The sequence below is a fragment of the Trichoplusia ni genome, chromosome 13 (genome assembly GCF_003590095.1).
Source record: "Trichoplusia ni isolate ovarian cell line Hi5 chromosome 13, tn1, whole genome shotgun sequence".
Lineage (NCBI taxonomy): Eukaryota > Metazoa > Arthropoda > Insecta > Lepidoptera > Noctuidae > Trichoplusia > Trichoplusia ni.
Genome location: NC_039490.1, coordinates 3820752 through 3840825, shown reverse-complemented (window position 1 = coordinate 3840825; position 20074 = coordinate 3820752). Strand labels below are relative to the sequence as shown.

Below are 20074 nucleotides of genomic sequence, written 5' to 3'. Positions count from 1 at the left end.
AATACCGAAGTGTTTGGAATTAACTTTTTCTGAGTACACAGCTTTCATTGGCCGTTGAGTGAGTCGGTGGAGTTATGAGCCAATTAGCGGGCTGCTAGGATAAAATAGGTTTTTTATCGCGACGCGTTTGAGCGGCGACATTTTAGGTATGGCGGTGGGCGGACGTGGATCGGGCCTGAGGTTATCGTCACAATAAACAACTTCACATGGTGGCTTCACACGCCCGACGCCCGGGCGTTCCTTTTACACTAAATAAGGTTTTTCTATCGACGGGTTCTACTCTATTTCACTTATCCGTATCGAGACGGGTCAATACATTCTCTTGTATCTTCACCTTTGACTTACGGTGTTATGTCAGTCCTTTTATAAATAAACAGAATAATCTGTGTGTGTAATAACAATTTACTAGGATATTTATCCGTGACTCAAGACCTACTTCAAAATAAAAGTTGCCAATATATGTCCCACTGCCAGGCACAGGCTTCTTGCCATATACAGGGAAGGTTTTGAGGATTGATCACCACACTCACTCACTTCGGGTCATATATCTATTTTTTTGAATCCAGTTTTCCACACGATGTATCCCTTCACCGTTGGTCATAAAATAATTCGTTTGTTTATGTACTTATAATCAATAACAATACCGGAGCTATTGAATGAACCACATCCGTTAATATTTACGCAAGTATTCGCCGATTAACTGAACTACGTCACAACTTCACGAGTACCTACGTACCTACGTACTTACGTGTTAGGTAAGAACCTATTCAATAGCGTGACGTACAATTTTCGGGGGATTTTCCTAATTACTTTTCTCGCTATATTAAATACTTAGCTATGTATAGAGATTTGAATTCTCTACATTGTTTTTATTTAAATGTATGGTTAAAATAACTTTATTCCATATTAAGGCGGATTTTTAAGAGTAGTTAGTTTTTCCCATTTTATCTTCAGCTACAGGACAAAGGCTTTTTTCGTCTATCTAAGCAAAGCAATTCTAAGTCTCACACATATTTAAGATAGCACTTAAAGTAACAAAAATCCACTACTTATAAATAAATTCCCCTGAATTTTCTTTAACGATACAATCAGCAGCGATTGAAAGCATAACATTCGCAGATAATTAAAATGTAAAGCAGGAAAACCCGCGTGCCTGAACGAGAGCGTTGTGAATAACCGATAATACCCGTAATTGACCGCAGAGGGGTAACTAGTAGAAACGCATAATGAGGATTATGTAGGGTTGCCACTTTCTAACAAAATATGTTACCATTAAGCCATTATTTATCAGATACAATAGGTACTATTTGTTTCGAAAAACATAGGAAAACATTGTGTATTTAAACCACACTTTAGAGAATGCATTTTTGATTGTAACTAAAAAAAATATATACTATAAAAGATACTAAATCACGTTCCTTAATAACAAGAATGTCAGAGAAATGTTTATACGTATCTACAATATTGTTTGTACTAATTACACAAGAGAAAAAAAAAACAGTAGTGAAAAGGAAATTTAGTTTTGACAACCCTTGATTATCTTATTTTTATTGACTTACCGGGTTTAGGCAGAGGTGTTTTGAGATCGTTGGCGGCCAACTGAGGATTCTCCTGGACCTGCGAAAGTGTTACATGTTAATTGTTACATTATTAAGATAATAAATTAACACTTACGGGTAGATAAACCTTGAGAATTAAACGATCAGATCAGAATTGTAACCGAAGATTAACAAGTAGATATTTCCTATTGACGTTTCTTAGATTTTCTACAAACATATTTTCCTCCTCTTGCAATCGGTTTAAAATCTCATTTGCTTTTCAAAATGCTAACGCCATGGGAAAGAAACAGTATCATAATTGGTCAAGCGGTTTAAGGGTTTAGACTTTTAGAGACTACAAACTCAAAGTTTCTCTCTTTATAATACTGTGATAGACCATACAATTAATACGAAGGTTTAGAGACAAATCTGCGTAAAAATATTTTACAAAACAAGCTTATATTACCGGTTTTAACTGCAGAATAATAATACGAGCATTTATAAGGTATTCTAGTCGCGATACACGTGTAAACAAATTTAACTTAATATAACACAAACGGTGTACTAAAAGTGTTATAAAAACAGACTTGATCATATTTCTTTGACAATATGCACGAAAAAATGTTCTACGTCTAATATTCAGCATTTGTTTAAAAATATTCGACCCTAAAGTTACATGCATAAGGGTTATATTACATTGCGGGTTCTGTTCGTTAGTTATAGCCCTTCTGAATAAAATTATTATTTTTTATCGCGGTGATGAGGATAACACATACGTTTTGCAAGTATTGCTGTCCGTAATAACCTCAAAGCTTATATAGGCCATTAATTTTCTCTTTACGACATTTGCGTAAACATAGAATAATATATCTTGAATTTATTCTAAACGATTATTTATGACTTGTAAGTTGTATGAATTGCCCACTGGGTTGTGTTGCGAACATATTACGATTATCTGTGGCACGGTCAGAATAGGTTGTAAAGTCACGGGAGGCTATTATGTGGTTACTTTCCAGTACATTTAATAGTTAATGATTAACTATTGTTAAAGAAAATTGTATTTTAAAATTTCCAGTACATTTTCCTTTTTGTTTTTTTCTTTATTATAAAGAAACTAATCCAGCATTACATTTTTGTCACGGGGGGTTTCACAAACATTCAATTCACATGCACAAAGACAACCAGATTTTGGAAAAGCATTCATGAGCACACAAATGCTTGACTCACGCGAGGATCGAACCAGCGATACGTCATGCTCAGTGGGTTATCACATCTATGGGTGATAAACGCCCAAGCCCAAGCCCATCTATAGGAATATAGAAAGAGGCCTATGCCCAAAAGTGGGACGCTTGGTTGGTATTTGATATTGGTATTTTACATTCTGATCCACAAATAATAGACATTCCACATTCACTAAATGTTAAAACATATTTTCTGAGAATACGCTGAATAAAAATATTTAAATCGCATATCACTTTCGAGTGCCACTTTACTGTTTGCACCGCTCGTTCCGTTTAAATGTGCAAGTCTACAAAATTCAGACATATTTTTATAAAGGAAATACAGTTTTATACAGTATGGGTATTACAATGAGAGGCTTTCTCATACATACATATCAAGAACCGATCTCGTTTATAGGTGATACTTTTCAATGAATCCTTTCTCAGAATTAAATCACCGTTGTCTTATCATACTCTGTTTGCTATATCGCTGAAAGCCTGTCTTCTGGGAAAACAATCTCTTTTGCAAAACGTGTCCCATGTCCACGCAGAAAAATTATATGTATTGCGTTGAAAGGGGGGGGGGGGCAATCTTTCGTAGGACTACGATAGACAGCGTTGATGCATGATGAATTCCTATACATTATCTCGCATCGACCAACTTCGGGAGACGTTGCAAGACGGTTCAGTTTTAGTCAGTAAGTCTGACACAACCCGTTCCCTCCCTAGGAGGTGGGTGTGCATGAGAATTCCCGCCAAAACAAAAACAAAGGGCTGTCAACATATGAAATCCCTGCTCATTTGCCCGTAATCAAAATCTTTCCACAAACAGAGAAAGAACAATAACTTGTGACACATTAAATAAACAACCTAACCTTTTAACTATAGGTATTAATGCATAACAACAATGGAATATTCGAGAAAAATTTACGCGACACATCGTGACATCAATTGTCTTTGTCACAATAAATCATGGCGACCGTATTTTTCGCGCATTCGTATACGTGACCTTGCCATGTTAGCACGTCTTGTAGTAATGAACTTGAAATTTACATTTATAATTACTGTATTATTTATTTCCGAGTTTTGTGCGAGCGTTTCGGTTTTTTTCATCATTTTTTTTTGTGTTTTATTATTCTGATGTATTATAACAAATGAATATGGAAAATTAACATTGATTAGTTTGGAGTTTGAGGATTCTTATTTCGAATTTACTCTTAGTCGCAGTTTTGTTTATAACTTTTTTATGGAGACATATTGCTCACAGCAGAGTCGCTTTATATACCAGATAGAAGCGACTATTTCTCTGGCCTTCACAAGGAATATACTAGATTTAAAGTAGCTTATCGAAGATTTTTTAATCCGTCAACCTATACCATCTCACTACTTGGCAAAGATCTCTGGCCATTTTATCATAAACCTGTCCAGAAAGAAACCTATGGAGGTATAATCTAGAATATTCTAGAAGAATGTCTCTCACCTTATTCGTATATGGGTTGAAGATGAACTTGTTCTCCAGTTCCTTCCGGGGCGTTGCAGCGATCACTGACAACGGCGTTGGTAACTTCATCTCCTAAAATGGCAAACTCAAGAATTAGCACACTATTACAATCTAATTATGAAAAGAAGCATTAGCAGATCACAAAAAATGCTTGTCAGCCGCGGGAATCGAACCCGCGACACCTTGCGCTCAGTGACGTAACCCCTCATCATAGATCGCAAAGAGTGACGTCACACGAAATTTCCATTCGCTGTATCTTGAGAGCTTACAAACATGGTTTGATTATAAATTTTACGCACCTTTAAAATACTTTCTATTGGCGGTTGACTGCTATCGATAGCATTCTGTAAGGAAAACAAACAATATTTATTAATATGATCAAAACGCGAGAATCGTTACATCAAATTTATTCAGTACTTCAGCACTGTTGTAAAAGGCGCTTGATTGAGATTATATCAACTAGAATGCTAACAGATTGAAATAATTTTTAAACATTTTGTACTATGAAACAAATTAAATGAAAATTGAATATCCATTATTTCTAATAGGTGATAATTTACACAATATAAAACCTATATTGATTTGTACGTTTACATACATTAAAACAAGGCTGTTCTCGACATAATTTAATTAAAAATTTCATATTACGCTGTAACAAAACTATCGTAACAAGTTTTGTTTACTTATTCGCATTTTATTACTAGCAACACCGATTGTTAAGTGTATTTAAAAGCTTAAAATGTCTGATACAATTCAGCACTAGTGTTGTCAGATGCAGACAAAAGACTATTATAATTGCGCGCTGGATTTTGTCCAGCATTTAAATTCGCGGGAAAACCGCATGGCTGGGGGAAAAATGTGAGCACACGGAGTGAATATATTGTCGCGTCACATAACGTCCCTTGGCCGTTTACGCTGTTAATTTATTGTGGACTGAAACATGGGTTGTACGCAGTACAGTGACGAAGAACTATCATAGTTGGAACATCATTCAATCAACTCCGAATTCTTTCTTTCATCTTTTTAGTGAAGTTAATGTACAACCTGATGTCCGAGTTTTTAAACTGCATTCAGAATTATGACGTAGTTTTGAACACACCCTTCAAAACATTTCAGGTTTCCTCACGATGATTTCCTTCACCGTTCTTCAATTTTGAAAAGACATTGGTGTGTGCCGGGATTTGAATCCACAACTTTGGACTTTGTCGTAAAACAGCTATACTGCCTCGACATAGCACTACGTAGTCGTACTTAAAACCTGGTAGTCTGTCAAGTTAACTTCTCAATTATCCATTTACCGAATCTAATAATTCTATTCCGGTTGTCCAACTAAAACCTCTCGATTCCGGCGAGTTGGAAGCCAGACAAACCGTCAGTAACCTTAGTACATCGATATCCAGATAGCGGGTATCAGATGACAGCTGTGTAAAATGTTGATGCTCCCGTAATTGGTTGCCTAGCAACCCCCGAAGCGTTGGCAAAAACAAAATTGATGACGACTCGGATAGCGTTAGTGTCCATCATAAAAGATTGAACAAATTTGCACAGGCAAGAACTACTTTTATGAGAATACATTATACCTCCTTACCGAAGCGAGGCGATTAAATTTAGGGCCCGTTTACTGTCGACTATGGTCGTATGATTTACGACTTTACGGCAATAAAAGTATTGTATTGTTGCTGTTGTTGGAATCTGCAAAACCTTAAATATCAATTCGACGAACTTATTCTTTCCATAGAATTAAATCAATTGGAAGAGAAGAGACAGAATGTTTATTGGATAGTGAAAATCGTTTCTGGAAAATATACTACTGAATGTATTGCTCAATCTGGGGTTAAAATTTTATTTTTATAAACAAAAAAGTATCGATAATGCTTTGTTATTGTTTTTTTAGTATCGTGTTACCTCATAAAGGTTAAGATATCAAAACATTTCTGTGATTTTTCTTTCATTGAGTAATATAATCTTGTCCTCGCTAAAAACTTGTCCTTCTCAAAGCGAGGTCGATATTTAGTCCGTCCTTTATCGTGAAACCTCCAAGACACAAAGGCCAACACATAAACTGTTGAAACACTCGAAACGTTAACTCGATACACGCAAAGGCACCTATTGAAAACAGCTTAATGACTGAACAAACAAACAATTAAACATAATAAACCCATATTAATACCAATAAATCAAGTTGTATTAAGTAGTAAAAGCTTACATTTGATATAATAGTGAACACCCACTTGTTGACCTATCAAGCGGGACAGAACGAAAACGTGGGTGCGAATTTAAAGTTCAACACTTTATATTACGTGTATAGAGTTTCGGGAAACGAGGCGGGATACAACCCTATTTTAAGCATTAAATAGCTGCTTAATTAAGAAACTGGAAATCTATAGTATGAAGAACAGAAATAAAAATATTAGACGTAACAAAATTTAATTAATTGTATATTTAATAACGGTTATTAATTGGGATCGTGCAACTAGTTTCGTCATTTAAATAATTATGAATACACCTCACGATTAGCTTCAGAATCCATGTTTAAGTAAACATGTATTCGACAAACGTCTGCATGTCAAGCATGATAACTTTATCAGTAATCAGCTGGCATTAAATTGCTACACGCGTTAATCGTACACCTTAAAATACTTTGACAGGCAGCTGTGAATTTAATGCAAAAACTACGATATGCAAAATAAAACGCCCAAAGATATAAATGGCGATCGTTTAATTATTGACATAGCAGTCGACCGAGGAAGGAGGGGCACGCGACGGTCGTTAGTCTGACCCTAGTATTTATCAAACTTTTGGAAACATACGTTTGATAATACAATATTCTACAATGCCATTCTGTCTCAAACTCAGCAAGCTTGAATTAGGAGTACTAAACAACTGATAATCATAATTTAAACTTTTAAAAACATACTAATTACACAAAGATTTTGCTCTTCACACAATCATTTGTCCTGGGTGAGAATCAAACGCAAGTCTTCCGGTATGGAAGTCAGAGCCACTAACCACTGGACCAACAGCCCAATCAAAGGGACAGTTTAAAATCACTAAATCGCAATAGTACACGAGTTGCAGACTACTTACGTCTTATAGACAGTTGTCGTGACCACAATTTCGGTCTAATTGACAGTTTTGTTGACATCAGTCAAGCAAAACCACGCTTATTTAGTGCGGCGACATTAAATGGACATTTAATCTGAGGGTTGTATTAAGGACTTTAAATGAAAATCAGAAAATGTTTTTCGTTATTACCCTTATTGTGATTACTTGTTTTTGGCGCAACTTGGGGGAGGATTATGTCCAGCGGTGGACCTTGATGGACTGAATTGATTGATTTGAAGTTTTGGTTACAGCATATATTTCTCTATAAGTACTTCTCAAGTTGACCAGTTGGAAGGACATACCTCGATTTCATGAACGATCCCAGACATGACAAAGCGCTGATCTACGAATCTCTATAAGTACTTGTATAATCAGTTAGCATTCTATTTGACTCCTGTTATTTCCTTGGAAGATGTGCTGATCAAACTGACCTGTGATTGGATGCCGTTGGGTATCCTGATCGGAGGCGGCCTGTGCGGGGCTCCCGTCGTACCGGAACCATCGCTCTGCACCAAAAAATATACATTAATATTCTGCTCGCCTCCCATCTTAATAGAATTACGTTTTGGGATTTCTTAAATAATGTTCCTTAACCTAATTTCTTTTTGAGCCCGATATCTGTGCTCACCACTCAATTTAATTCGATTCGTTAAAAGAATCTAATACTGTTTGTGTATAGGTAATATATTTTGTAAGTAGGACATCAAGTGAGCAGTATGACAATACATAGGAAATGTATTGAAGTCCCTGATTTCGTAACTCGGCAAGTTCCCCGTATCAAATGTATTCTGCCATTCATCACCGTATGTACATGTAGCAAGTTTCCCGGAGTGATCGAAGTTGCCGGCGCCGTTTTGGAGTTAACCACATTAAACTTAATTACAATGTACGCCTGATGAATAATTCAAACAGGAATTAACTAGTCCAAGATGTGGCTGTGTTGCGGCATGAGAAGTTTCAAATGAGACGTGAAAAGGCCGGTCACGCATCGTATGACCCCCTTAATCAGCTCTGCGACCATAATTATTAATGCGTATCCTAACACGTTTGTGGGTTTTGTTCTAAACAAACGTTCAGATAAACCATATCGTACTAAAGCGAGTTTTTAAAGAGTTAAACGACAAAAAGTTCTGTTGTCGTTAAGCATATTTCAGGAAAGCAAAGCGAGTCAGCACAAAAGATGGTGTAGCCTGAAGCGGCGGAGACTGGTGGGGAATTTAAAAAGTTTCATGATAACACGACATTTTCCTGGCTGATATTGCTTTGTAAAGCGTACAGTGTAACAATAAACACCATTGTGCACCGATAAGCTCGCAGTTGTAACGAATTTTTTCTCGATTCTCCGAATGAGCGCAATAACGAGAATATCTGGGCACGTTCTCACGCCAGACACGTGTAGCATGTTATTTATCATAACCTAAGGAACACTGGTGTCGTAGGAAACGCCTTTTTTCTAACACGTACGTATACTACACTAAAACTAATGTTCATGGAGAATTATACTTCTATGTAGGAGACAAAGGATTGTAGGAGATATAGGCAATTTTGGGGTGTTTATGCATCCATATATCAATTGTGTACAATTTTGAATTGTATCATGTACCTAATTTAAATTTATAAGAATTCAATTTAATAGAAAATACAAAAGATGTAACATTCGAAGTTGAGGATTGCCTAAAACGCAGTTCCCCAAATTGAGCAAAAAAGCTTGTTGAAAATCATTAAACTAATAAACTCTCATGCACATGTTTACAAACACATTGGATCAAATTGATCCCCGTTTTAATGGAGTCTGTTAAGTATATACATATAGTTATGTGGTTGTTTACCTTGTTGTGTGGGACGTGGGGGCGGTGGTGGCGCACGCCGTTCTGCGGCGCGTGTGCCGGCTTCTTGAACTCGCTCTCTCGCCGCGACGGTGGGCCTGTAGCAAAACATATTTATATTATACACTGCACAATTACTCAATCATTCAAATACTTTCGGATATTTTTTTTATGTCAGTCATTATATTAAGCTGAACATAAACTAAATTCATAAAGAAGTTAATTCCCAGAAGTGTAATTCGTTTCCTTAATAAGACGTCAGCGTCACGCACGCCGGTCGTTTCTACCTCAAAAACAGTTTCAGCTTGGAAACATCGTATCTAAACAGAGACTAAGTAATTATTGTTCGTGTTTGGTGTCAACGTTTACGAGCGTCGAGATTTTTATGGATTAATAAAAGACCGACATCACCTTAGTGCGGAAAGTCTCGAAATCATAAGGCACTTTAACTCCCGTATAACTAAAAGAAGGGGGTGGGTCGGGCCCGGCGCGCCACCGGGACTCGTGAGGGGAATCTCGGCTAGGTGTTTAGCTGGTTTATGGAGATTGCGATCAGGACAAAGGAGTCCAAGTTACGACGCCTAGATTGCGCACTGATCCATATAGTCCCCTCTAAATAGATAGCTACCTCACCTTTTTCTATCAGAAAGTTATAGAATGAGTTTTATAGTGTTTGTATTATGTGCGGGTTAGAAATGTAATGAGAAATGAAAATTGAATTATTTTATATGCTATATTTAAACTGATCTCGAGGATATCGTTATCATTAACTGAATCCTGTCCGGTATTCGAAGTCCAGTTCATACATACAAAATACAGATCATGTATTGCTTCAACTTTATATAACCACATTACCTACACCATAAAGTAAAATAAAAATTCCAAGTGATCCTCTCCCGTATGGGAAAATTCCTAATACGCTTAGCAACGTAATTGGATTATGATACGAGTTCAATAAATAATATGATTTTCAGTAAATCTGTTAGTTGAATGCGCGTCGGTGCAGAATCTCGGTTCAATTACGCGCACGCACGTAATGCTAACACATGATTGGTCAATTTACTATTTTCCATTACCCGCTACCAGTTTACAACCGCTAATGCACATCACTAACAAGATCAGATCATAACATTCATAACTGAATCTCGTTTAGCGTTGAAACGATAAGTAAGGCGTGTCACACACCGCCGCGTAATACAAGTATATCGATCTCAACAGATGTTGTTCATACATACATACGAATACCATACATTTTCAACTGAAATGAAATTTAAAGAGTCCTTGATTGTTATATTATTTTCATCCAATTATGGTTCGTTTGTATTTGTAAGTTCAAACGTTTTGCTCTCTTTCATCACAATGATAATTATTTTACAAATTGTAGGTCTTCAATTGGTAACGAATTAAAATTCCACGTGAATAGATCAGATAATTTAAATACCCAAGGTTAAAACCCACGTAGAAAGAAATAGAAAATGTCAATATGTTAACGATGGGAGTTAGTTCTGAGAGAGTATCTACCACGTATTCTAAATACCATCCTACTAATATTATAAACGAGAAAATTTGTATGTATGAAAGTGTGATTGTTTGTTCCTCTTTCACGAAAAACCACTAAACGGATTCAGACGAATCTTGGTACACAGATAGTTTATAACCAGGATTAACCCAAAAGATAGTTTTAATTCCGATTTTACGTTCCCGTCGGATCATTTTCGATTTGTAGCAGGCGAGCCTGCGGGCAACAACTAGTACAAGATGAAACCCAAGAACACCGCACGTTAATCTCTCGGCAATAACTCTGATACTTTTAGGTAGCTGTTATTAAAACAGGTATTTATATTAATGGGTCGGTGATACCGTGAGAAAGAATCGCATCGCGTCGACACTGCAAATATTCTAAGAAATACTCGTAAATACTAACAATAACTTGTTTGGGATTGGAGATGATAAAAGAAGTATTATATTTGCAACTCTATACTTATTTATCTCAAAACTGTGGTAAAGTTTAGTACAGCTGAATAAATTCATTAAAAGCGACTTCCTATCTGACTAACACTATATCCTTACTCATAGTCTGTCTGCCTGTTACGCTTTCACGTCTAAACCACTGAACCGATTTTAATGAAATTTGGAACAGAGATAGACTTGACCTTGAGAAAGAACATAGGATAGTTTTTATCCCGGACTTTTTAAGAGTTCTCTTGGAAACGCGATATAACCGACCTCGATGCGGGCGAAAAGCTAGTGTTATAATATATAATTGAAGATTTTTGCTTCCAATTCTATATAAATTCAGATATCTAACTCTTAACCCGAATCCCCAATATCCAGTAGAAAGGTAACTGAATATTGAGAGGTTGGGTATCGACAAAAGAAGACGGGAACACAATGCAAGCTCGGGGTGGGCGATCGACGCGTGTCGAATTCACATGGCAAACACACCGTTAGCTTATTGTGGCTTTGTTGATTCATATAGGATATAAAGCCTTATGCGATCGTTTTAAATTATCGATAACTACTCGTTTTTTATTCAGGGTCAATCGTTTGTTAGTTCCCACACTTTTATTATATAGCTTATTTGTTTTTAAATTGTCCAAGTGGCACTACAAATGCAGAAACATAACCATTGTTAGAAAGGGTAAGTATATTTTAGTCTGTATTAATGTTCGCAGTAATACGTGTTGTTTGACGATTGCATAGAGAAAATTGTCACATAGGGGGTATAATTAAAGAGCGATTGGAGGACCACCTGTCGTTTCCAACTGTCATTCCAACACCTCAGCTATATATTTATGCTTTAAGTGGTTCACGCCATTCGCCAGATATTGTTATTACCAGTCTTATAATCATGATAATATACGCAAGTTTTGTAATAATTTGAACGTATTGTTATTCGTTTTGTCATCCCGTCAATGGCCACACACACAGCTCTTATCATATGAATCGTAATGACTGTCTTAATCATAGTATCCGTTCGTTTATGATCACATTCCTCATTAAACTGATTATGTTTAGTAACGAGTGCTTTTTGCAGTATATTAGATAACCACGCCTTCTGCGTATTCAATGCTAATAAGTTTTTCTACTATCTTATGCCTCATGCTCGCTACACACACACCTGTGTGAATATATAAATAATTTAGCTTTTATATATGGAAGGGAACATCAATATGTTTGCTTGTAAGGGTTCGTAGTTAACAAATAAAAGACACCAGGTGGTTTGAGTCCATTTCCTGTGCGAAAAAAGCTTATGAGCAATGTTAAAGTAAAGGAGTTTAAGTATTTGTCAGCTGGCAGCCCTGATTGCTAAGTTAGTGGGGTAGTTTTATATGAGCGGGTTGCGGGGCGAGGGGGCGGCGAGAACAATGGCCAGTGGTGGCCAATGACGCGCGCACCTGCGGCCGTTGACACGTGCGCACGCGCATACATACGCGACTCGCACTGTTTTACTTATAATTACATCAAAGATATTTTTTGCGACGAAATTAGAAACGAAATTGTGTATGAATCGAGACAACAACTTTATAGTTGGTTTAAACTATAATATCTAGATTCCAAAATGCGGATAACATCTTGGTTAATTACAACGTCACTTGCAAATTCAGTAGTGTATTACAAAACGGAATTAATATTATTTATTGCTGGCATTTTTGGCTTTCCCTCGGGTGTTATCCCACTAACTCAGATAACAGATAATGTTTATGCCGCGTCGTTCCGCTCTTTGAACGTAATTGAATATTAAAAACGTTAAAACGCTAATACAGCAACATAACGTAATTCATAGCTGTTATTTGCATATTTATATAGAGATCGAATATGGCTTTACATACGTATTTGTCATCTGAACACGCGAGAATTGAATCGGTCGTAAAGAAATTATGTTACTTTCTTAATGCATTACTTTTTAATAGAAAAAGTTAGTGGCGAGTTGCATGTATACGAGCACTTAATAATTTTCTTTACATAGCTATTATAATAGTTAGATATTTGTTTATCAATAAAACAAGAGATCGATTGGACGAATTTCTTTAAAATTATTTACAAAAGCAAAAGGAGTTTCATTGTGTTTTATCTGTCTTTAGTGTTTTAACAAAAATCGGTGCGTTTACCATAATATTTTCATTTAAATATTCATAGATAATATTGTGAAAAAATCAACCCTCAGATGCTAGTCATAAACTTGAGTCCTGTCTGAGGTTTGATTTTTTTAGTCTAATATCAACGGTTGGCGCAAGTATTGACCTCTCGATATATAATCGGATCACGTTCATCATATCAGATAAACATTTCTGACTTAGATCTAACAAATTGCAAAGGCTTTGGTCATCATACGGAAGGTCCTTAATCGCAATGATGAGCAGAACAGCGGACACGCGTCTTTGTTCGCGTCGAGGTCGCCCGACACCGCGAAATGTAACGTAAGCGGGTCAATGCGATCCGCGACGACACGTCTCGAGGCCTCTCCCTACGCTACAAGGAAGTTAATACGATTTATTCATACAACACACGTATTAAACACTATTTATATTAACGCCGGATACATTCACGCGAGATCGAAGCGAACCTGACCTTTGGCAGAGAAAAACTATTTTATATCGCAACTTTCTAAATTGAATAACACTGTTTTCGTGATTTCTGCTGTCCTAAGGAATTCGTGTCATATGAACAGAAGAGAATGCTCCTTTAAACTATAACTACATATTGTTTATAGACAAACGTTTAAAGTGAAGGTACAGGTAATATTTTGCAGCAGTTACAGTAGTACTAAAATATGTCGAGCGAATTGCTTTCTCACTTTACAATAGACAGGTAGGCAGTGGAAGCAAATCATCGACGTAAACCATTTGTTAAACAAGGGGGCTTGTAGTTGAGCAGGTATTTTTATAACTCTTGTATGGCAGTTGGTTATGGCGGTGTTCGCCGCCGACTACAGTATTTTGTATGCAGACAACCGCCTGCATAAACAGAACGAATGCACTCGACAACGCAGACACAATCGACTAACCTTAGATAAAAACGGACATATTTATACTGTGGACTACGCTCTTACGTACTACGATGAAATATAACAAGTAATACTTCAAAACAAATCACTGTGAGCGATGAACAGGAAAAAACGTTCAGTACGAACAATAAAGTAATAAAAGACAAACCAATAACAAAATTATAAGGAAGAAAACAAAGAAATGGCTGATGCAAAGACACAAAAAAAAACTAAAACCGCCATGATGCTATAAAACACGGAGTAAAACCAATCATAAGGGGTGATGTATATCTATTGCGACTCGCCAATGGATTAAATGAGTTAGGAAAGAACATTTCGTCGCAACTTGTGTAATCTTGAGGTAATTCGGAATACCTTAGACCCTCCCTGTTTCCCGATAAATAACTTAGTTTCTTTCACGTTGATACAGACGTGTAACAGCCCTAACATATTTCATCCTCCGTAGCTTTCCGACGAGCAGAAATCTTTCTTACAACTGTCATAAAAATGTAACTTCTGTCATTATATAGGCAGACGCGGTTAGGGTTGTGTACTAAATGAATATTACGAGGTTATTACGTGGAGCGCGATTGCGGAACAGCCACGATTTAGACTTCCCTCTTGCAATAATCCTGTCCGAGTATAATTTACCACATTACAACAATGGGAGATACGAAGCTCTCTAGGTTAACCTTTATCTCGGCCGGCGGTAGTAAAGTTTTTTAGGTTGGCATTCCAATTATGTAAGCTAACAAATAATCTAAATAAACATTCCTGGTTTCCATGTACGTGGAAAGCTATTCGGTCAAAAGTACTGGAGGTTTTAGCGGGCTTATAGATCTGTTTTGTTTTTTACCTTAGCGTTTAGAACAAAAATTTTCCAGCAAAAAATAGTCATTATATTTATAGTATAACAGTATTAGAAACTTAGATGTAGGTATCTAAGTTTCTAATACTGTACAGCATGCGGTAACGGCTTGTGGTAACAGATTTCGCAGAAGGTCCGACAAGTCATGTTTAAATTTCGCCTCCAATCAACATTTAACGTCCGAAGGTCACAAATAAAATAAATATTGCTAAATAAAACCCGATTCAGTTCGAGTACAGTACACGAACAAATGAAGTTGCCTTGTTTACCAATCGCTTACAAAATATAAATGCGTATAATGTGTGGTAACAATTGACACTACGATATTCACAAGAGAAATAAACGTATAAAGCCGTGGTTCTGCTGCGACGCCGGCGTCGTGCAAGTCATGTTACATCAAAAATGGCATCAAGGCACAAAATACGAGTAATTCTTGAAATTTACATATAATCAACGTCTATTCGAGGTCTGGTGGAGCACGTTCGACGTCTGCCGACAACACTCAGCCTATTTGTATGCACGACACACGCTGGCGGATTTCAAACATAACTTACTAACAAGCGTCTGTTTATATGTATTACTACTTATTATTTGTTCGACTACATCGCAGGTATTGCCTGCGTTTTTCCCCTTTCTTGATAAACAACTGCCACGACGCAACGGTGTAGGGCACAGTCGTACGTAGACATACGAATTGATTTGAATATAACAGTCACGACACGGAAGCACTTATGTAAACAAAAGTAAATGAATAATTTCGTAATGATTATATTACTTATGTTGACGTAAACAAAACGCAATGTTTACCGAATCAAAACCATAAACAAACTGTGTAGAAGAAAATCAAATGTCTCTCTTTGATATTTGTATCAAAGGGTGCGCGAATATTTTACGAATAAGAGACACGTTGAAGATTACAGAAAATTCGCAAACAGGAGCGTCTCACCCCAGGGCCAGGCGGGCGGAGCGGAGCGCGGCGCCCCCCGAATCCGCACAATGAAAATAGATTATAAGTGGGTAACTGGTGGAGAGAGTAGCAACGCATAACACGCGTCCAGTGTCAAACGGCCATAAATTGTGAGCGCTGGCCGCCGCCCGACCTACACGCTACTTTATGAACGCTACAACTCCTAACCCGATATAATACAACATATATGTTTTTTCTGTGTTGTTCATTTTTCTCGGCTGGCGTCGGAATCAATTCCCAGCTGTCCCTCGGGGGCAATACCTCATATCGGTGTCCTGAGAGTCGAGCCTCAACATACTATGTAAGTAGACAGTGAGTACATCACACAAACTAGGTCATGTTGTTTGATCCACGTTAAACCTATTACTTTATAGCTGTCTTTTTATGACGGATTTTAGAACTTCAGGTAAAAGGGTAGTCAGTAACAATGAAAAGCTAATGAGGGTTAATCCTCTTAAAAGTGATTGCTAAGACGACTGAATGAGTAATACAAGAAGAACTGAAGAACAAACTCTTTCGGCACACCATTCTAATCCTGTACATTTCCCATATTTTCATGCATACATATTTCAACGCGACCGCACAAAGAGGCGAGCTAAATAAAAGAGTGAACTAACAGAAATAATAAGAGTAATTCAGCATTCACGTCGGCTTTACCACCTCCAAAGAATTACCCTCATAAATCTTTCATTCGCCGCCAGTTCACCTCCTCACTTATATTAAAATAATCCTGAACTCTATACGCGACGGTTTACGTCGTTATTTCGTAAATCCTCGATATTACCCCAAAATCCGTATCCCATTTAAACAATACGTACATTGTAATCTCGATTACAAATGTAAATTATATTTGCGAGGGCCGTGTAATAAGGCTGGGGAGACTGAATGAATGTCAAGGGTGAATACACAACGTTTTATAATAAAACATCCGCATTATGGATGTGTAAATGATGACTGATAGCCGAGACGGATCAAAGGCCAGCGTTTGCCTCATACAGTAGAGTTGCTAAATTATTATATAATTTGTATACACATCAGGCCGTCTGGTATGAGGTCTAATAAACCTTCGGGTGAAGTGCTACAATTAGTAGCAATGATTACTTATCATGACTGAGTGCTGTTTGTTGCTTTCAGAATGTTAAAAACAATCATTTCAACCGGAGAAAATTTTGTTGCGCGTTATAGGGCGAAAGGTGTAGTACATTAATGAAAATAGCGTTTTGACAAAATCTACAAAACATTTAATTAATTTACAAGCAACGTAATAAAGTTTCTGGCAATAAAACAAATGCACATTTCTCCCTTAATAGTCTTGTTCTGCACTCAGTACATCATAGTTCTTACTATTAATTCCAATTAAAGTTATCGTAACTACGGCAATGTAATGTAAACCACAGAAATATCTTACACAAGAGACTAATATTTATACGAGTGATTTGCATAACGTCGCTAAGTAGTTCGTATAATAACATTTATGTTTATAAACTACTCTATTTGTCCCAACAGTTAAGCAAAGCGTCGGTATTTGGCAACGAGAATTAGTGAAAATGTTGTGTGGTTGCAAGTGCATCATATTCAAAAATGGCTGCCGAAAAGTTGAGTAATATTCAGCGTGGTGTGTAACTAGAGCTTCGTATAAAAAGGTACACATAAGACCAGTGGTTTTCGGGAGGCAATGGGATGGGTGGGGGGTGGGGGCTTATTTTATTAGGATAAAGAGTAACATTAAGTACAACGGGCACGTTTGTGCGACTTGGAGCAAGCAGCAATAACGTTTGAGGTTTAAAGATTCGTCAGCGATACTTTTTTTGTTATTTACAGGTAGTAATAAAGCTGTTTATATGGCTATATCCTGTTAATTTTGCTTCAGGTATGAGTTAGGTGGCGGCAAAGTTTTTTTTTTATTAAATGCTGATTTATAATATAACATGAAATCAGTGTTAAGTTTGGACAGACAGTTTTTTCATTAACTCAACAGTCGATTCGGATTCGAATTAATAAAATGACTATAGCCGAATCCATAAGGTACAACGGCATGCATTAGTAATGGCTTAAACAATGGCGGATGCCGACATCTATGCGGCCATGATTGGTGAATTGAACCTTGACTCCGCAACTGGGTCGGACACATCTTGTAATATTCATGGGAACACCAGCAGAAGGCCTATTTGCAACAGCAGTAACGTACAAATGGACAAACGGTATACATGTACCATCGAGACTCGAAGCAATAAACAGAAGTGTGCAGTTACTATTCAGGGGTCCGTACATTTCATAGCGTAGTCATTTGCTATTGGACTTAGACCCGAATAAATCAGAGCTTCGGAATTAACAGTCGCTAAAGAAAATGAAACCATGGAACTGAATGAAGAATGACTTGAATTCGAGATAACTAGACTCTTTTGGCGATTTAGTTTCAATTTTATTATTTCAAGAGTATCAAATGATCACTTAACCTTCTGTCCGTCTATGCCTAGTGCCATAAGTGAGTCTTTTGTTTTTCTAGTAAGAAGCCTCTGAGTCATCTTGGACCTTTACGTTTAGTTAGAACAAGTGACGTGTCTTAAGTGTTTCTCACGCTTTCACCTTCACTGCTAGTCCCCTAGCGCTGCGGTGGAAATGATTTATGCACGGTTTTTCTTAGAGGAATGTTTGCCATTCGTTTGAGACCTTAATAGCCTTAGTGTTTTTAACGAGGGAAAGTACAAAAAAGCGTTAAAGTAATTGTTGTGTCATAGACATTTTTGTTGGAGAATTCGATTTCTATATGATTGATTACTGTATCTTAGTAAGCGGACAAGGTAAAGACATAAAAATGTCCGGTATTACGTTACGGGATTCGCCGATACGTCTGGGCCGCCACCCACCGCGCCCCCAACCCTTGATTCCTCGCGGCCGGCCAACACGTTGTACGAGTAAATAAAACAGCCACTGAAATACTCAACTAGCTCAGTTTTTATTACCAGACTTATTATTGCGTTGCACTACTCCTGAGTTTTAATATACGTTAAGTAAGATGTTGTTTCCTTCTTATTTCAGTTCGTTCTTACAGCTTTTTTAAGAAGCTTCGTTTTATTATTCCTTTGTTAAGTTTTAACACTAAATTACACGTTGAATTATTTTAAAGAATACTTTATTAGATATAGGAGATATCAATACATAGATTACGTCAAGACCAAGTGCGTCACACCCATTTCTTTGGAGAGCACACACAGATAAATTAGTCGATAGGTAATACGAACGACAAACAACAGTTATTCCAGAATAAAGTACAGTTATTGTCGTGCGTCATGCGGAGCCGGCGAGTGGGCGCTCAATCATAACTTATACCTTAAGGAAAAATTGCATACCCGCACATGTGATTAAGCAATTTCTCCTTACCATGTAACAGTAACTCACGCTTGTGGAAACTCTACCCAACAACTACCTACGTTTATTTACGAGTAACCTTTCCAATATTAAATTCTAAGAAGTATCGCCGATAAGTGAAAAGCTTTTGAAAACATTTCTTTCGCAATTTCATTAAAATATTCGAAGGTGAATGAAACATTGAAGGACGTAAAATTCCATCCAATTCGTTTAAATGCCCAAGGGCCTCTGTTAGGAGGTAACTTGTCAAATCCAACATGGTGCCAGATTAAATTTCACCGAGATCTGTGCTTAAAATTAAATTCGTTTATGACGGAAGCGGCATCGTCGTGTCGTCACATTGAAACACTGGCCTTTAATTGTAAAATGTGTTATATTCGTGGGAGGAAAAATTTTCAACCTCAATGAGGAAAATTCTGCGCTTCAAAAAAGAGCAAATGTGTATTTAATTTATGTTTATTAACGATCACTAAAAGTACTTATTATCTTAACTTTTTAATGGGCCGTTTTGCCACCCTTGCCATTTGTGGGGCACATGTTAAATTTGTAGAACACGCCACCCCAAGCGTTGTGACGTTGCCAAATAAAATTAAAGTCCCCCTAAACGCAAACTTAGCTTAACAATACAAACAGGTCAATAAGGAGAACTTTGATTATAATATTTAAACGGACGCAGCTTACTCAATTAGTTAT

At 37.0% G+C, this 20074-nt stretch overlaps 1 protein-coding gene across 8 annotated transcripts in view; it reads right to left on the bottom strand.

The window, feature by feature from the left end:
* LOC113499834 (AF4/FMR2 family member 3) overlaps positions 1 to 20074 on the bottom strand; it is a 169082-nt gene that overhangs the window by 43872 nt on the left and 105136 nt on the right. For all 8 annotated transcript variants that reach the window (XM_026880397.1, XM_026880398.1, XM_026880390.1 and 5 more), the window contains 5 exons: positions 9194 to 9288; positions 7796 to 7870; positions 4559 to 4603; positions 4239 to 4331; positions 1560 to 1617 (listed from right to left, as the gene is read on the bottom strand). In XM_026880397.1, coding sequence (XP_026736198.1) covers positions 1560 to 1617; positions 4239 to 4331; positions 4559 to 4603; positions 7796 to 7870; positions 9194 to 9288 — 366 coding nt within the window. The remainder of the gene's footprint in view (positions 1 to 1559; positions 1618 to 4238; positions 4332 to 4558; positions 4604 to 7795; positions 7871 to 9193; positions 9289 to 20074) is intronic.